Source organism: Ursus arctos, unplaced genomic scaffold, assembly GCF_023065955.2.
Source record: "Ursus arctos isolate Adak ecotype North America unplaced genomic scaffold, UrsArc2.0 scaffold_15, whole genome shotgun sequence".
Classification (NCBI taxonomy): Eukaryota; Metazoa; Chordata; class Mammalia; order Carnivora; family Ursidae; genus Ursus; species Ursus arctos.
In genome coordinates, this window is record NW_026622819.1 from 48,911,288 (window position 1) to 48,931,573 (window position 20,286).

The 20,286-nt window shown below is 42.4% G+C and overlaps 1 protein-coding gene across 1 annotated transcript; it reads right to left on the reverse strand.

The window, feature by feature from the left end:
• Positions 1 to 13,619: 13,619 nt before the first annotated feature.
• Positions 13,620 to 20,064, reverse strand: FAM200C (family with sequence similarity 200 member C). Its single transcript, XM_026510903.4, has 2 exons — positions 19,630 to 20,064; positions 13,620 to 16,044 (listed from the first exon to the last, which is right to left on the reverse strand). Exon 2 carries the CDS (start codon positions 15,993 to 15,995, stop codon positions 14,217 to 14,219), a length of 1,779 nt encoding a protein of 592 aa, XP_026366688.2. The 5' UTR covers positions 15,996 to 16,044; positions 19,630 to 20,064; the 3' UTR covers positions 13,620 to 14,216.
• Between the last annotated feature and the right edge of the window lie 222 nt (positions 20,065 to 20,286).

Below are 20,286 nucleotides of genomic sequence, written 5' to 3' on the forward strand. Positions count from 1 at the left end.
ACCCCCTAAGACAAGTCCCTTCCCTCATGGATGGTGTCTCACTTTCTGAAAAGTAGAGAGAGTAATGATTATATTATTGTATTGTCTTTCCCCTGAAGTTGGAACCCTCACCCATAAAGGTGTTTGGTAAGCCACTGAACTATGTAGAGAATTATTACTAATATTACGTACATATTATCTGAGGATGAAAGTTAGCGGGCTCAACAGATGTCCCAACAAACATTGGATAAGCATTTGTTATGTGTCAGTCCCTGAGCTAAGTGCTGGGGATATGGAGATAAACCAGAAAGGTTTGGTGCCTGTCCTCAGGGAACTTAGAGTTTCGTGGGGATGACACAAGTGGCTATAAGTGAAGTAAGTATTACAGAAGAGGAAAACACTGAGGAAACTGGGTGTTCAGGGGAAGGCCTGGGTCAAGCCCTGAGGGAGGGCTGGGACTTGTCTGGGTGTAGGTAGGGGAGGTGTGAGCTCTAAACACGGAGGAAAGATGCCATGTGAAGTAGGGTTTAGTGTGTTGACTCAGATGGCTGGAAAGGGGACCTCTGTCTACCACTCCCTCTGGGTACCTTGGTCTGTTCCCAAATATGTCAGGAATGAAAAAGGTAAGGAAACTGTGCCTCTAATGCATGGATGTCGTTCACAATCTAAAGGGCTCTAGGATAGAGTAGGAATCTCCATGTGTTACCTATGGGGCTCCACTGCCATAGAGGCTGAAATCCCTGACATGCTCTTGTTGGTAAGGAGATGGTTAAAGAGAAGCCCAGGAAAAGGAAAAGAAGTATGGGAAAGTGGCACCCGGGAAGCAATTAATGTATGTTTACTGGCTGAATGGATGGGCGTGGATGTTCTTCCAACTTTTGGGGGAGACCTGGAACTGAGGTCTCCTGAAGTTGAGCTGAGTCCTTGCGGTCTTGTCCCATGGGTCCCTACAGGGGTGATGGCTTCATGGAACAGGAAATCCCAAATACTCATGAAATGGCTGTTCTAGGAGCTGCGGGAGCTGCTTCAAGATAGAATGGGGCTCAGAACTTCCTTGCTGTAGCCTGTTTCTGTCTTTATTCAGTCCACAAAAATTGTTACCTATTTCAAGTGTGGGGACAAGGAGGTGAACTTCTTGTCTGCAGGGAAAATGAATGAGAACACAAATCAGTCTAAGAGGCGTAATGGACTAAATGCTATAGGAAACATACAAAGTGTACAAATGAGGAGGATTTCCCCGTCTGTTTGATTCCGTTCATTTCTTTTTTCTTTTTTTTTTTTAAGATTTTATTTATTTATTTGTCAAAGAGAGAGAGAGCACACACAAGGGGAGCGGCAGTGAGAGGGAGAGGGAGAAGCAGACTCCCCGCTGAGCAGGGACCCTGATGTGGGACTCGATCCCAGGACCCTAAGATCATGACCTGAGCCAAAGGCAGATGCTTAACCGGCTGAGCCACCCAGGTGTCCCTCAGTTCAGTTCATTTCACAATGCCGTTCATGTCTAGAGAACATGCTCAGCATATGGGGAAGATGAATGACGCCGTGCCATTTACGGACATAGAGAGCTTATCCTCCAGCAGCGGCAGCCACGTGACAGAGCTGGTTGATCGGCTTGTTCCACATCTGCCCAAACCTTTCTTGGTGTGTCTTCCTGTACTACAGAGGCTGAAAAGCTAAAAGTCCATTTCCCAAACTCCTTGCCATTGGGGTTCTCTTTGCAATTTAGGTTTAGCCAGTTCCGTGCACTTGTGCAAACCTGAATTCAACACTGAGTTAGGAAAAACAACTGAGTTAGGGGGAGGGGAGGCAGCAGCCAGGGAGGGATCATGGTACCGGCGGTGTCCTACAAGGGGCAAGATGGCTCTAGGGTTTGGACAGTAACTCCTGGTCCCAGACTACACCTAAAATTGTGTATTCCTGTAGCCAGAGACTGGATCCAGTGACTCCGGAACTCCAGCTTCCAGACTGTGGCAGAAATAGTAGTTCCCTTGGGGACTCAGGACTGTGTGGTGTTCTGGGAATCATTCTCAGAGGACCAGGCCAGGTCAGAACTTGCTCTGCAAGGATTCAGAATTCACTTGATTCTCTTTATTAATCCATGTTTTCTTAAAATAGCTAGAAGGGTTTTGCACCTTCACGTGAACCCTAACTGATGCATCACGCTGAGAACTGCAGGTTCTGTGAGTGTCAGAGATGGGGCGGACACGAGTGTGAGCACAATAGCAGGGAGGACATCCAGAGGGCCGCCTTTCTTTCCTCTTCCCATTTCACCTCCACCCCATTCCAATCCTATAAGCAACTTTTTTTTTTTTTAGATTTTATTTATTTATTTGACAGAGAGAGAGACAGCCAGCGAGAGAGGGAACACAAGCAGGGGGAGTGGGAGAGGAAGAAGCAGGCTCCCAGTGGAGCAGGGAGCCCGATGCGGGGCTTGATCCCAGGACCCTGGGGTAATGACCTAAGCCAAAGGCAGATGCTTAAGGACTGAGCCACCCAGGTGCCCCACAAGCAACTTTCAAACCAATTCATCGATTGGATAAATACCAAACAACTACAGTGCACAAAGCACTCTGCTTTTCGTTGTGGTCATGGCAGTGCACAAAATCAGTGAGTTTTCTGCCTCTGTGGTGCTCATGAGGAGACAAGTGTTGGAGCACAGAAACCTAGAATTCAAAACCGTGGTACGAGTTACGAAGGAAAAGAAGAGGGAACTGTGGGAGAGAACAGTGCTGCGGAGTCTGTGAGAGACCTTACTTTACTGGGAGGTCTGGGAAGATCTCTGGAGAGGTAACATCGAAGCCGAGACACCAAGGATGAAAACGAGCCAGCCCTGCGAAGGTGGCCAAGGAGGCGGGAGGAGGTGCCAGGCGGAAGGAGCAGTGTGTAAGAGCTAACTAGCCGCTCCCAACAGTTTTCTAATGCTCGCCTGGGGGATAGTCATAGGACAGAGCCTCAGCCACTTAGCATTTCGGCAGCCTCACTAACAGGAAGCCTCCGTGAGTTGACATCTTTCCAGCCACTTCTCCGATTTTTGCTGTGTCAGAATTTCTCAATCTCTGCATTATGGACAGTTGAGACTCGGTAAGTCTTCACTGGGGGACTGTGCCGGGCACTGTGGGATGGTTAGCACATCTTTGGCCTTTACTCTCTAGATGAGAGCAGCAGCCCCTCCGCCTCCAGTTGTGACAACCAAAAATATCTCCAGACATTGCCAAATGTCCCAGGGTGGGCAACATGGCCCTCCACTGAGAACCACTGCGCTCTGGGTGGCCCTGCTTTGGTCGGGGTCGTCTTTTTGGCTCCCAGCCTCCCCTTCACCTTTTAAATGTCTGCATCTCCCCTCACGCAATTTCCTCTAACCTGTCTCCACAAAGCCGTACCATGTGTCTACTAGAAATTCATAGCTTTTGTCCGCCCATTATCCCTCTGTCCATCGGGGAGTTCCATTTGGGCAATTCTCATGTGTATTGGGTGGCAGGGAAAGAGTGGTCCATCTTGGTGCTCTGCCTGCCCTCTGGCTGCAGGAGCAGGGGCATGTGGACAGGTGCCCCTTCCTTTTGTGCCCAGTTAAGAACCCAAATGGTGGGCATGAGATCCAGGCAGAGATCATCAGAATCTTTCCATGTGATTTCCCTGAGATGACACTGGCTTTTCTTCTGAATCATTAAGTGTAAAGATAGAGCCCTGGGCTGCACTAGCCATTTCCCCTGCCATTTGGGGAGAGCCTGCTTGTGGGAGGAGTCAATGGCATCAATATACAGAGAGAAGCAGCTGCAGAAGAACTGAAAGGTGGGAGAGAGGGAGTGCTCTCACCACGTGCCTGGCCACCTCTGTGCAGATGCTTACGCTGTAACATTCACATTCTCATATTCGTTCTCTGTCTTCAAGCCAGAGTGGGCTGTTCCTGTCAGTTACCATGAAAAGAGTCCTACAGCATTATCCTTCAATGCCTGCTTCAAATATCTCCTCTTTCATGAAGGGCATCTCAATACAGAACAATCTGAAGAAAATGCTTTCCTTGAACTCCTAACTAGTGGTTTGCTGGAGACAGCAGCCAATTCTGTGCTTCTGTGCTTCTCTTTCCAATTCTGAGTCAAGGGACATCAGATTTGCATCATAGTGGGAATAATCACACTATGGAAATCAGCAAATGCTACAAATCAGGACTCTCTTCCCCTGGCAGAGCCTCCAGCCTGTTCACCAGGACAGCATTGTCTGAATGCCATCTCAACTGGACCACCCACTTGGATATTAGTCATGTACCAATTTGTGACAGCTCTTGCTTTTTGAATATGCTGAGGTTGGGAGGGCAAGTGTCCCTCCAAAGGAGGAAAGGTCCTGAGGAATAATTTGGTCTGTGGTCTTCATTTCACACTTGGGAGAAAAGAGGCCAGAAACCTTCAGTGACTTGGTAGTTAGTTGTGAAGTCAAGACAGAGAAAGTCCACAATCTTTTGACTTCCATCCATGATTAAAATGTAGGCCGTCCTGGCCTTCTTCTTTATCCTTTTTCAGCCCTTTCTTTTCTCCAATTTTGGCACAAAAGAGGGTTTAAAATGATTGTTGAATCATTCCAAATAGCTAATGGCCAAGACCCAAATTGTCAGCTTACTTTCAACAAGGGGCTTTGGGGCTGTGAAGTTCTCCAGGATGAGATCATTCCAGATGGGGTCTTCCTAATGTGGCAGCACTGGGGAGACAGCTGCTGAAAGAGAGGACTCGCCGCTCTTCCATAGAAAGACTGCGATGTTGGAGTAAGTGTTGGCTTCCCTGTGTATTATGTCACTTAGAATCAAACGAGATGATAGCTGAACCGCAAGGAACGCTTACAGATCTATAAAAATTGAAAATACACAGTTTATTTTCGACATAGCTGTTCTGTTTCCACAACTTAACCAGGAAGTGTGCATAAAGATATTCATTTCAACCATGTTTGAACTAATAAAAGACTGGAAACAATCTAAACGGCTCACCATCGGAAACTAATTAAATAAATCATTATACGGAGGCAGAATTCTATGTACTACCATGGAATTATCTGCAAGATACTTTGTTTAGTGAGAACAATAAGGAGCAGAACAGTGTGTATAGTTTGCTATCATCCAAGTTAAAAAGAGGTGAGGAAAACACACACAAACACACATGAATGTATGAGCATATCTCAAGAAAGATCTACAAAACATTGGGACCCAAAAAGTTGTCTCTAGAGAGGGGAACTGGAAAACAGTGGTAAAAGGAAGATTTATTATTCACTGTATGGGACAATTTGACTTTTAAACCATGGGAAGCTAGTACTTATTCTATATCCCTCCCCTCAATAAAATAAAAAATAAAGAATACGCTGTGTTACAGTCCTTGGAAATTCTTCCTTTGCTCTGATGGGTGAGTTGGATCTGGGGATGCGCCAGAGAGCTGAGGGAGTTAAAACTAGCAACCCTCCCCCTACAACTATATACTTTCTTTTAAAAAAAAATTCAGTATGTTTGATTCTTCCAAGTTTGGGACAATTATTTCTCCCACTATACAGCTGAAGGAACAGAGGCACAGAAGCCGGCCATCTTCCCAACATTACCCAGCAAGGGGGAGCCAGAGTTGCCATGAAAACTCAGCTCTTGTTCAGTCATAAGTTCTTCTGCTGGGGCCACATTTGGCTGGGCAAAGGCTTCCACAAGCACAGCAGTCTTTATGGGAGGGAAAAGAAGAACCAGAGAATTTGGAGAGGCTCCTTTGGCCTAAGGTTTCAATAGAGTTAAAGTCCCAAGCCAGCAAGAGTCCCAGCACGAATGAAGTCAGACCAAAATAGTTACCACTTATATTCAACAGGAAATGACCCAGAAAAGATCCAACCACTTTCCAGATGTAACTTGAAGGGCCTCAGTTGGAGAGACATTTTGGAGTCTAATGCAAAAAGCTCTTGATGATGTTTCTCGAGTTGTTGTGGGGATCAGAAATGAACAGATACTTGATTTAAGGGAAATGCCCTGCTAAGAAAGTCTAAGGCTTCTGCTTTAAAGAATCAGTCTTTGAGAGAGCAGCATAGGAATGAGTATAGAAACCAAGGCCTTGCCACGTTTTGCTAGCATAATTTGGGGAGGGGATATAAGAAATAAAGGATCGATCCCTGCCTTTTGGCTGGAAAGAAGAGCAGAAATCCCAGATTGAGGAAACAATGCATGATTAGACTGCATAAGTGAGATTTAGCTAGTGGCTACAAAGAAATTTTTTTATCTATCGGCTGTTGTACAGTGAATGGAGACTAATTTCTCTAAATCTTATATTTCAAAAGACTTTTACAAATTTCTTTTAAATTAACACTCAGAAGACATTTAGCTCTACATAAATTAAGCTCTCCACTTAATTTATGATTGGTATAATAAAAAAATCATTATATGTGCTACCACTTGTGAAGAAAAAAGGTTACACGTACACACACCTAATCTCTGGTTAGCAGAAAAGAGAGAACAGAGGAATTAGTTAAATGATACAAGAGAAAACAACAAATTCAGAGAGTGGGACATTCTTTGAAATGTTAATGTCATAAAAAATTAAAAAGTGTTTAATAAAATTAGAAAGATATTTTGGGGGCAGTTGGAGGAACTTTGAATATGATCTAAGTATTAGCATTAGGGAGTTATTGTCAGATGTATGCTGAAGTATGCAGGGGTGAAGAAACATGATGTTGGGAACTCATTTTAAAATGGCTCAGAACACACACACACACACACACACACACACACACACACACACACACATGTGCGCACAGAGTTATTAAGCTATAGTCTCTTAGCTTCCAACACGGCTGGCTCTATGTCAAGGCTGGGACTTTGCAAATCTTTTCTCCTTTGCCAGCTGGTCTTCTGTTAGTCAGCCAATAGGGGGTACTAGAGGGAGAGAGACTGGCAAGGAACTTGCTCCTTTCTATTTTGCTTCCTGTTACAGTCAGTGTCACCCAAACAACAGTTCCTCACCAGGGCAATGACAGAATTATTTTCTGTGCAAGCAGCTGGTTCAAGTTTCCATTTTTTCCAAAATCTCAGAACCAACCTCATGCTTCTTCAGACATACTGGTATCAGCTGGCAGATGCTTTTCCTGTCCCAGCTCCGTGGGACACTTTACCCAAGATATTGTTTTATTAATCCCAAGCTCTTCTCCTTTCTCCCAGCCCTCAGGCTGGTAACTGCTTTCTGCATTTATTACAGTATTCCTTTTGCCTTTCCAGTGTTCTAAAACCTGGTCAACAATTCTTTATATTCAATTCTGTCTGTGAAAGTAATTAGTAGAGTTTGTGTCTCCTGACTGAATACAGAAATTGGTACCAGAAGTCTCAGGAAACAGACCCTCAGAGATGGAATTTTTTCAGGTGTTTGGATTTGTCTCTAAACCTGAATGCACTATTGAGCTTCTTGTCATGGAAATGGGATGCTGGTAACCCATGGCACAGAGTGACACTGATTAATCAAATTATTGGCTGTAGGTCATTGTGGTGAAGAACTTCCTGAACCAGGTGCCTTGGGAGATCAAGTGGCTGGTGGGAATAATGTTGACTAGGAGGATTGTGGGTGGGATGCCTTCTTCTGAGAGCACTAGACTGCTTACGGAAAGAAAATGATATACTCAGCTCTTTAAAGTCTCAGCTCAAGTCCTGGTTTGGGAGATTCTATGGCAGTTCTAAAAGTATCTCAAATCTCTTGTAGCTGCAAATTCAGACACAATATTTAACTGTGAGGGTTGCAGAATTTAAATGTAAATCGAATTCATAGCCTATGTCTCTCAGTGCAAGTTGGGATGAGAACTGGGATAGTGTCTAATTCTAAGACTTGGAATGAAGACATCTGCATGAGCTTGGATGAAGCTAAAAATCTTAACCCCTAAATCACTTTAAGCCTTCCTTGCCTTCACCCTCAATGACTGAGATTAGGTTTCCTTTGCTTGAAGTCCTTGTATTAACCTCACCCGAGGCAGATGCCTTTCAAGGAGATACCTTTACTCTTCAAGATCTACCCTACTACCCCTTGTTGCCACTAGACCCATTACTCAGGTCGGATCCAGCATATTACAAGGAAACAAGTTCAGAGTCTGATCCTGAAGGAAAGATTTTATAATCCAAAATAACTGCAAGATTTTTCTGATTTATATAGGCAGAAACCTGGTGAATATGTGTGCAATGGGATTCTAAGAGCATTAGACCAAAGAAGGCATAATATTAACAGGTCAAATTTACTGATATGGGTGTACTTATCAGGGATTCTCTATTTAATGTGTTAATCTGTATTAAGAATCTGCTTATTTGGACTCAACAGTGACCTACATATAACAATGAGTTTGAGATTCCAAAACTTCCCTGGCATAATGTAGACAAAAGAGTTAAAAGATTTAGGGAGAGAGAAATATTGGAGTAAACATATTATGTGTGACCTTCAAACTTCCCCCACTACTGCCCATATGATTCAAGAGGACCCAGTGGACACTCCTTCACTAAGGTATTGAGCAATACATTAATGAGGAGATTATGAATATTCTTGAACATCTCTGCGGTAGCTGTTCTCTTTAAGCTGGTATAATGGTAGAAGATGCTGTCACCAGTTCAACGCTGTTCATTAATTTCATCTGGATTGAAGGGATCCTAGAGCGGCAGAGGCCAAGTGGCAGTGTTCAGTCACTAGAAATAAGGGGGATGTGTTTAACATAATACACAGCAGGGACAAAATGGCCATCAAAATGTTTTGACACCCAGGGATCGTCGACAGTAGCCGTTGATGGTTACTTTTATGTGTCAGTCTGGCTGGTGGTGCCCAGACGTTTGGGTAAACATTATTCTGGGCGATTCTGCATTGGTGTTTTTGGATGAGATTAACATTCAAATTGGTGAATTTTGAGTAAAGCACATTGCTCTCCAAAATGTGAGTGGGTCTCATCCAATTAGTTGAAGGTCTGAATAGAAGAAAAAGACCAAACTTCCCAAGCAAGAGGGGAATCTCTAGCAGACTGTCTTCAGACTGGATCTACTTTCCTGCCTGTCTGGCCTACTGGCATAGCCTGCAGATTTTGGACTTGCTAAGCTTCCATAATTATGTGAGTCAGTTCCTTATACTAAATCTCTGGTTCTGTTTTTCTGGTGAACCCTAATACAGTAGCTAGTTGGTACAGTGGACCTAGGAATGAAGTAGATGGGAAGTCTACTAAATATAACTTGATCAACATGATAGGAAAAACTCAAGGTCTCGTGCTTAGAAGTCTGACTAAAGTCACTACAGAGAGAGTCATAGCCTCTCCTCCAGTTTCCAGACCTAAGCCAGCTATCATACCCAGATTATAAATCCAGGGACTCATGCACCTTGGTGAAATTTCTGATGTACTAGTGGTCTGAAGCATGTTACAATAGTTCTTTCCAGGTGAAATATAAGTTCCTGAACCTTGTATCATCTCCCACTGCAACAGAGGCTTGATGCTTGTGGGTCTTTTTGGTTTTTGGAGGCAGCATATACCACATTTGAGTGTATCACTCTGACCCATTTACTATAACACTGCTAGTTTTGAGTGGAGTGGAAAAGGCTCTGTAGCAAGTGTAGGGCTAGCTACTCTGCCACCTGAAACTTAAGACCAGCAGATCCAATGGCGTTAAAGGTGGCAAATAAGGATTCCGAATGGAGCCTCTGGCAAATGCCAATAGGAGAATCAAAGCATATAGTTTTCTCTTAGGGCTACATCAACCTCCTGTCTGGTATAATCTGCAGAGATCGTGATCATCTTGACGTCTAACAACAGTCCATCACACTGGTCCACTTCACTGAGGACATGCAGATCAGATCTGATACAAAGGTAGTAGCCAGTTTGGGAGCAAATCCATACCCTCTTTTGAAGTTAACTGATTTTGCTTTTAGAAACAGCTCTGTGGCACTGGGTGCTGAGTGATTCAGCAAGCCATGAACTGGAATGTGCACAGCAGCACCACGTCAAGTAGAAGTGGTGTACAAGGGAGAGATCAAGCAGGTCTAGAACACATAAGCAAGTTGCCTGAGTAGGTGGCTCAAGTCCTTTGACACCTACTCCTGTTACAAGGCTTCCTTTTTCCCAGTCTTTAACTTTGGCTGCATGAGGAGTTACTTATAACCAGCTGACTAGCAAGAAATTTAGGTCTGGTTTACATTTATTTTGCCTAATAGGCTAGTGCCAGCTGGGAGCTGCAAAATCTGCTGCAGCATTACAACCTCAATCCGTATGTCTCTGAAAGATCCTGATGAAGGGAAATCTTCCTAAGGAGAATTCTGAGCAGTACAATTGCTTGTCTGCAATGTCTGAACTGAGCACTACCCAGTAGTATGGATCGAAACTCTAGTATTCAAGGGCAGTTACTAATGGCTTGATGATTGTTCAGGACTTGGGAAGAACAGATTTATAAGACAAGTGACAAGGTCTGGGGGCACGGCATATAGATGGACCTCTCAGAATAGGCAGAGAGTTGAAGATTATTATGCTCCAGGCGAATATTCACCAAAGGACGCTGTACATCCATAAGAATGTACTTTGTAGACATGCAACTATAGGGAACATAATTAACCATGAGCCCCAGCTGTTGCACTCTGAAATTCATCACACCTGTGCTGTTTCATGCTTCTCATGGGCTGCTTCCAGCAAATGACTGAGAGTAGCAGGGATATTAAAGTATATACGGGTCTCTTGTGATAGCTGACCTTGGCTTGAGGACTCCTCGAAGGGCTTGCTGAAGCTAAATTAAGACAGAGGAGGGCTCTCAATGATCAGGACAAGATGACGTACTTTGTAACGATTAGTCAGCCCTGGAAAACCGTCATCCTAATGATTGCTCAGTGGGCCCATGTACAAGAGTGGCCATGTTGGCAAGGATGGAGGCTTGTACACAGGCTCAGCAACATGGACTTCCCCTCACCAAGACTGACCTACTGAGTACCTGACCCGCCAACAGCAGAGACCAGAGACCAATACTGAGCCCTAATATGGGCACTTAGTGGCAGGTTACTTACATTAGATCCCTTCTATCATGGAAAGGACAGCAATTTACTCTCACTGGAAAAGACACATTACCTGGGTCTTAGTAACTGTCATGGGATAGCAAAGGAGCATGTGCTGACCTATCCACCCACTTCAAGTAGCCTTTGGTGGTTAAGAAGCTGAGACGTCAAAGATCCGCATGCTCAAGTCAGTTTTAGAGAAAAGCTATTCATATTTTCTCTTTCCCACCGTCATCTCCCAATGCTCCGCCACAGTTCTGTTCGCCAATTTTGAGCCACCAGAGGCTCAGGTGGGGCATTTAAAAAATATATATATATTTGAGAGAGATAGAGAGCACAAAAGTAGGGAGATGGAGAAATCTCAAGCAGATTCCCTGTGAGCGCACAGCCCCACGTGGGGCAGGATCCCAGGACCCCAAGGTCATGACCTAAGCTAAAATCAAGAGCTGCAACTCAACCAGCCGAGCCATCTAGGCGCCCCTCACGTGGGGCATTTTTAATTTGAGCTACAAATCCTTTTTCTTTCTTTCTTTTTATTATGTTATGTTAGTCACTATACAATACTTCATTAGTTTTTGATGTTGTGTTCCTTTCTCTAGAGATGTTTAAAATCAGGTATTTGGCGAAATGTACGTGGTTAAATTTACTTTCAACCAAACATGCATAGAGAGTGACATCTGCTGGTCATAAAGATTATGTGTTTCTCCTGATTCTTTTTGCAATCGACCAGTGACCTTAATTACAGAGTAAAAATATAAGACAATTACCTCTTTCTTGGGAGAAAAAGAAACCAACACATGACTTGTAAGTGCCAATGAATGCACCATTGTGGGAAGTTTTTTTAAACTAAAAAATAATCTCAGTTTCTTCTTCATTTTAGCAGACATTGCAGTCTTCTTTAATTTGATCAGGGAAAATAAACTGTTGTAGAATCTGAAAATGAGTTAAAAACTCAGCTATTCCCTTTAAAATATCCTTTGGGTTTTTGTTTCATAGCAGAAATTAATGAATTTAGTTTAAGAGAGAATTCTAATGGACTTAATGAAAGACTGGCCATCAAAGGTCATTTGCTCCTGGCATTGCATCCTAGTCCTGCTTTTTTGTATTGTTAGTTTCCATGCTTCATACATGCATACATGGCTCCCATCCTTCTTCCTTCCTATGTCTAGATACACACACATACGAAACTTTGTATACATACTCTTCCAGATTTATTCCTATATTAGCTTTGGAAATTCTTCCCACTGCTTTTGATGTTAGGTTATACTAGAAAAAATTAGGACTTATATTTTGTAACTACAGTTTTAGACGAAAGCCATGTATTTACATTCATTGATAAAAGTATTCTGATGGATGGTGATCAAGTTCAGTTTTGTTAGAAAATATAAACTTCAATTTGCAGTACTCAGGTGGCACCTGTTAGATTCCATTCCCCTTCAGTCTTTTTTCTCCAATTTTTCACTATTATAAAAATGCTGTAAATGCCTGCTTTAAAAATAAAACTTTGTGGATATCCCTGATTCTTTCTAGGAGGTAAATTCCTAGAGGGAAAAAAATCCCCAATCAAAGGGCTATGAATAATCAACAAAGAACTAAAATTAATACTACAATAATAAAAAATTGGGAATAGTAGGAGAGATGAACATTTTATAAATTCAATATTTACCTATCATTTAGAGGAGTCAGTATGTAATTTCTAGAGCTGATAAATCAGAACCGGCATATGTGGGGGCGCCTGGCTGACTTAGTTGGTGGAGCACACGACCCTTGGTCTCAGGGTTGTGAGTTCGAGCCCCATGTTGAGGATTGAGTTTACTTAATAAAAAAAGCCAAAAAACAAAACAAAACACAAAACTGGCATACGTGTTTGGTATAAACACATTACTTAGAGATAAGGGTGGAACCACAAAATGTTAAAGCAGAAATGGTTAAGTAATTGGGCAGGAAAGGGACTGTGGCTTTTCATTATAGGACTCACTTTTTAGCATACTACTTTTTTTTTTTTTTAAGATTTTATTTATTTATTTGACAGAGAGAGAGGCAGCCAGCGAGAGAAGGAACACAAGCAGGGGGAGTGGGAGAGGAAGAAGCAGGCTCCCAGCGGAGGAGCCTGATGTGGAACTCGAGGCCAGGACCCCAGGATCACGCCCTGGGCCGAAGGCGCTTAATGAACGACTGAGCCACCCAGGCGCCCCTTAGCATACTACTTTGATAAGTCATTAAAGTTTTGAAATAAAAATGTAAATTTATTAAAATTTAAAAATATATTTTACCAAGTTATTATCCAGAAAAAGTATATTAATTTAAATTCCCCACGGGAAATTTTTTGATGGCTCTGAATTACTATAGTGACTTAACATCAATTTATTTATTATTTATATTTGATCCATTCAAAAGTTTTGAACTACGTTAGGAGAATACACATAGCTTAAGATGTAAAATAAGTGAGAAAACTGGGATAAAGGGAAAATAAGATGAGACCAGAGGCCCAAAGAATCCATCAGAACCATCTGGAAGCTGGTTAAGAATGAAGGCCCTTGAGCTTATCCCAGACCTGCCAGATCAGAATCTCTAGAGTAAGGCTCTGGGATCCTCCTTTTAGCAGCCTCAATGACTTGGGGTCCTGGTGTAAAAAAGACAAAGAGTGACTAATAGTATATTAGGACATTTATTAATGTCATGGTATTTAGAGCATGGGAGCTAGAGGAATGGACATTGTAAGACTAATTCCAAAGAATACATTAAAAAGTAAATCTTATATAACTAAAATCATCCCTTTTCCCACTGTAACATTTCATAATCCTCTTCTGATCCCATTAACCTCCCCATAACAACACTCACAGAGACGCGGCGACTCAGTCTGTCATTTTGTCCCTCAACTTTTACTTTTAACACGAAGATCTACGTTCTGGGAGATCTTCTCTTTTCTCTGGGGTCCATTCCTACCCTATTGTACCACTTAGCTGGATATTCTAGCACTTGTGTGTCTTTTTATGTATCACATCAACAGGTTCAACAGATACTTAGAAGAACTCTATGTATCCACTAGGTGGTACTTAGTCTTTTCTGCTGCCTGTGTTCTTATTCTCGAAACCTATTTTCACAGGCCTCATGTGAAAATTGAGTTACACGTGCTAAACTTTTTCTTGGGATTTCGTATACCATAAATATAAAAGAGACACAATTACAGCTTAATTTTACAATGACATTAAGAATATACTAAAACTTATACATTAAAAATGTATCAGCTCACAGTGACTTCTGCTGTAGCTTTTGTTCAATGATGTCTGAGAAACGAGGAACTTTTTTTGAAATAGCCACACGGATGTCATCACTCATATTAAAGCAGCTTCTGGACTTTGTTTTAAAATGTAAAAGTGATGAAAATCCCAACTCACAAAGGTATGTAGTTGCAAATGGTATAAGGATTTCTAGAGCTGTCTTTGCCAGGCTTGGAAACACTGTGAATTGAGCACACCAGAAATCCTCCAGCTTCATTGTCTCAAATTCCATTAGGATTTGGCCACTAGCTCGTAATTCAGCAAGATCCGTTTTCATCAAATAACCATCATCGACAAAATCCAGATTAAAAAGAAACGGATCCAGTATCCATTTACTTGCCTCAGCAAGATCTCCAACAGAGAAATATCCATGGAAGAAGTTGCTCACCTGTTGCAGGTGCTGTGTTATTTCGGCTGCAATGCTTACTGCTTCATGATCTGAAACAATGATTTCTTCCAGAAAAGGAAAGTTGGTAAAATTTCTTTTCTCAATTCGCTTTAGCCAAAATGGAAACTTCCTAACAAAAGCAGATAACTTTTCTCTAGCTGATACTGTGTTCATGCCCGTCCTTTGCATAGATGCACTAAGTTCATTCAGGTGTTTGAATAAATCTGCAAGGTATGCTAAGTGAACTTTAAACTCTCTATTTTCAAAGCCATCAACTAAATTACTGCTTTGGTGGTGAAGAAACTGATTTATTTCTTCATACATTTCAAAAATATGGGTAAGTATTTGACCTCGGGAAAGCCACCTCATTTCAGTATGGAAAAGGAGGACACTATACTCGATTCCAATTTCTTCAAAAAAAGCCTGAAAGAGGCGATGATTTGGAGCTCGTCCTTTGATGAAATTTATTACCCTCACCACAGTAAACAGAGCATCTCTCAGTTTTGTAGGTAAGGTCTTTGTGACAAGTTCGTGAGGATTCAACAAACAATGTGTGATCACGATATGAGGCGCCTCTTTTTTCACGCAGGCAACAAATTCTGAATTTTCTCCTAGCATAGAAGACGCACCGTCAGTGCAAACAGAGCCACATACATCAAGTGCTATCTTATGCTTCAGAAAGAAGTCTCTGAAGAGACCGAACACATCTTTTCCTTTCATTGTTAACTGCAATGGTTCACAGAATAGAAATTCTTCTATGATCTCTCTTTCTTTTATGTATCGTACAAATGCCATTAGCTGACTGCAGTCACCCATGTCCGTTGTCTCAGCAAGCTGAATACCCACTTTCAGAGGACTGGCTTTGATGTCTTCTAGAACTTGCTGTAAGATATCCTGGCTCATTTCATCAATTCTAGAATGGATCACATCATCTGATAAGGGTACCTGCTGAAGCTTCTTTTGTGCATCTGGTCCCAGAACTATTTGTGCTATTTCCAATGCACAAGGTTTCACTAATTTCTCAGCTATTGTATGAGGATTCTTCTCCTTGGCGCATAAATATGCAAACTGATAGGATGCTTGTAATAAGGCATCTTCGTGAGACGCCACTCCAAATGCTTTCAAGGTTTCACTCTGATCAGATGGTGTTGGCACGTGCTTCAGGCTACTGAGATCATGCCCACCTACACCACCATGCTGTCTGTTAAAATGGTCAGACAATTTTGATGGTCTGAGGTCAGCGTTTGAAAATATCGAGTTACACAATACACATTGTGGGCGCTGAGTTCCATCAACATCTGTTGTACAGGTGAACCAGTAACGAACATAGTCATCATCCCATTTGCGTTTCTTCGACATGGCACCCCAAAATTCTCAGGTAGTATTCCAGAGATGCTGCAGAATTTTGCTTTGGGAGTAAAATATAACCCACACATTAAAAATCAGTGGCTAACTGAATTAAAACAAAGCCACATCACATGCCATTTGTACATGTCAAGAAATACCCTGTAACACGTCAGTTCAAAGTAAACCATGACAGCATGACAGTCAAACTTAAAGCTATCAACTCATAGCTAATGCCCCGGAATAAATGACTCACCTAAGCTACATATGGGAGATTTGGACTTATGTAAGTTGTGAATACCTATAAATCCTCTATTAGTGATCTGAAGGTATGGCTTAATTTGTTTTCAACGACGTATGTTCCAAACAAATCTGGTACATTTTGTATCCCCTAAAAGGGCATCTCGCTACCACCCCCTCCTTCCATTCTCCGCCAGGGATGTACACACATAGGCAGTTATGAACAAGTGAATAGAGAAAGGAGTAATTCACTAAATACTCTAAGGAAGGACATATTTTGACAAAGTGGCTAGTTCCTTTTTGCAGTTAAGGATTAAACAGGTCTGTAACACTAATTGATCCTTGACTGGCTCTGACTCCAACGTGAGCAGAGAATTTCAAAAGGGCCTGATTAAGTCACCTTTGACACAGAAGTAGGATACAAATTTGGCTCAGAGCTTCCTTGCTGCTGAAGTGTAACACACTACCAGTCCATGATTCCTATTGTCCATACAGAAAAGCAAAACAAGTTGTTCAGGAGAAACACAACTACTTTTGTTACTGAGACTTCAGAGAAATGTCTCCCTAGAGACATGTCCTCTCCAGAAGGACACCCTTAGTTACAATAGGAATTTCATGATGCTTTTTCATATAACTACCCTCAGTAAAAGCAGTGAAGAAAGAAGCCGAAACAATGGAATGAAAATAAGCAGTATTCCCAAAATTAAGATTTGTTTTAATTTGAGGACAGGGATTAGAAGGTAATGGTCGGAACCATTAGCTAGGAAGCTAGGCAAATGGAGGAATCAGCAAAATCTTTTGCTAAAATGTAAATTCACGGTCCCCACTCCCAGAGATTCTGATTCCCTAGCTCTACAGTAGGGGCTCAGAATCTGTATTCTATGTAAGCATTTTAGATAATTTTTACGAATGGTAACTAGAGCAGTAATCTTTAATAAGAGACCGTCATCACAATCACTGGGAACCCCTTTGAAGTTACACATCTCCCTCCCTTAGAACTAACTAATAAATCATCTTCTCCAGAAGGACAAAAGACTAAATCTTGGGGTACCTGGCTGGCTTATTCGGTAGAGCATGGGACTCTTGATCTTGGGGTGGTGAGTTTGAGCCCCACGCTGGGCACAGAGATTACTTAAAAAAACAAAAAAAGACTAAATCTTGTCCAGGTGATTCTAATACATATCCCAGTGCATAGTCAGATTTAGAGGAATGAAAACATATACTTCAGGTCAACCCCTAGGTTGCTGATATGCTAGGTTGCTAAGTAAATAGTCTAAATGCTTTAAGAGGCATTTAAGTTTCTGAGTCGATAACAACCTCCTAAGAAAGTTGAGGAACCTAGAAAGTCATGCCTTTTCTTTTTCTTCCTCCTTAGCAATGAGCAAAGATATAACCCACAGGTAAGCTCAAACGTACCTTTGAAAACAGTTCTATCTCCTAGATAAACAACTGATCCCGTTTCCAAAGTTCTATACTAGAGAATGTGGCGGAAATAACTTAACAGGAACACATGTATATCCAAATGCCCACTTTGGCCATAAAAAAACCTCACGATAAGTAAGGCAATAATATTAAAATACTAACTTTCTAGTGGCTCTGCCACAATTAACTAGCTATAAAATGAACTTCTATGTAAGCTAATAAGTTGACGTGCCATATGGCTGTTTGTTATGAGTCAGTTAAAAATTGGAAGGTATCTGCCTATCAATAAAGGTGATCTGAAATTTAAAAGTTGATCTTAAGCTTTCTTTTGTTAAGTGATGACGATAGGGCCAACTGTGTTTAGAACCTCTCCTAATGGATAGTAAAATTATGACATTGGCATAAAAAATATTCTCTATTCTCTTGTGTAAATTTGCCATGTATGTTTTGGGGAGCAGTGGAAGTGAATGAAAAAGCTTTGCTTCAGTCTCATTAGAAATTATTACAGGACCAGTGAAGAGTCCATTCCAATCCCACTCAAGTATGTTTTGATTGAAAATTTACCTGTTTTGAACAAAAAGATTTTTAGAAAAATTCATTTGCAGTAGTCCTCCTCATCACCCTCAAAGAGTGAGAATAGAGAGCAAGAATTTGGTTCTCAAAGAGGAATTTACTGCCCAAGAGGCTTTCTTGTTTTAGAACCTCACAATTTTCACTTGCTCCTCTATGGTATTTAGTAACCACAATATTCTAAAATATGTAAACATTAAAAAAGCATCATCATATTAAAAAAATATTAACAGGGGTGCCTGGGTGGCTCAGTCGCTTAAGCATCTGACTCTTGATCTCAGCTCAGGTCTAAATGAGCTTAAGCCCCACGTTGAGCTCCATGCTGGGTGTGGAGCCTGCTTAAAAAGTGGGGAGAAAATGGGGCGCCTGGGTGGCACAGCGGTTAAGCGTCTGCCTTCGGCTCAGGGCGTGATCCTGGCATTCTGGGATCGAGCCCCACATCAGGCTCCTCTGCTGTGAGCCTGCTTCTTCCTCTCCCACTCCCCCTGCTTGTGTTCCCTCTCTCGCTGGCTGTCTCTATCTCTGTCGAATAAATAAAATCATAAAAAAAAAAAAAAACTGGGGAGAAAAAAAGAAAAAAAGAGGAATTATTGTTAAACAGATGTGATAATGGTATGTTTGTGTGAAAGAAAGCACTCATTTATTAGAGATACAGACTTAGTTGTTTACAAGTGAAATAAGACATCTGGGATTTCCTTTGAAATGCTGTACTTCAGCACACACACACACACACGCGCACACACACACACACACACACACACAAAGTGGGGTGCAGACAGAAGACATAAGATGGGCCTTGAGTTGTTAACGAAGCTGCATGATCCGTATGCTACATTAAACCATTCTCACTATTTTTATGTTATGTGGGGGAATGTTCCATAGTAAACAGTAAAATAAACAAGCATTGTCTTAGATAGACATAATTCGTTTTTAGAATGTTTCCTTTAAAAGTCTGAGAGCCATCTTAAGATGCAGAGTGAGAGATGTGATAGAACAAAGTGAAATGTTTTTGCAAGTTTATGAGGTACAAGGGTAGATATGAAAAGGTATCATAACCGATGAGAAGGCACTTAAAAGTGAACATTCACATAACAGAAATCTTTGGGAAATGCTAAAATATATATTTCAGCAGTGACAACACCCAAGTGCAACTGTAAACCTAAAACTCCAAACCAAACACAATTCAACTTCCATCTCGCCACTGCCTCTTCCAGTCCAAGGGAGGTGCGGGTGTCCGGGGGACGGGATTTCATCTGTACACTCTGCAGTTAAAGGCAACAGCCAGGAGAAAAGGGACAGAACACAGTAGCTGAGCAAACGCTCCAGAGGCAAGCGCCTGGGATCCTGGCTTTGTCACCTGGAGGCTGGGTCCTTTCCAAGCCTCGATTCCTCAAGTGGGGATGACAATAGTACCTACCTTAGAGGGCTGTTGGGAGCTTTAATTATTAAGCATGCATATAAAGAACATGCAGCTCGTAACTGGTAGGACCTGTTGGTGTATTATTAAGGACGGCGCGTTTGGGAAGCGGCCCGGGCGAGCTACGGGCGCCGGCGGCGAGGAAAGAAGCCTCCGCTCGGTCTCCACCCGCCCGTCTCCGAGCTTGGGCGCAGGCCCAAGGGATGCTCGGGCTTCTTTCAGGCGCCCCTCTCCGGCTCCAATTCGCTCTCCTCGGGCTGGGGTCCAGCCACTGGGTGCCGGAACCAGTCAGGGAAACGGCTCCTCAGGTCCGGTCCCCAAGCAGGAACCTGCAGGGTGCAGGGAGACAGAAGCGTCCGCAGCGACCTCCACCCGTGCCGCGCCGGGGATCCATCCGGGTTCTCCGTGTGGCTTCCCGCCCGCAGACGGGGCGAGGTGTTTCCTCGCACGCAGGCGCATTAGCCACCAGCTGAGGCCTCAGCGGGCTCGAGTATGGAGCATGCGCGTTGGCCTTCTCTAAAAAAAATTTTGTGTGTGTACGTGTCGCGGGGAGATTTTTTTTTTTTTTTTGGTGTCTGCCAGAAAGGATGAATCGTAGAATCTAAGGAATGGAAGGTGTGGTAAAGTCCAGATAGTTGTTCAGGGCACTGAAATAAA

Excerpts from the sequence above, each read along its gene's own strand:
- FAM200C (XM_026510903.4), bottom strand. The coding sequence starts at position 15,995 with ATGTCGAAGAAACGCAAATGGGATGATGACTATGTTCGTTACTGGTTC.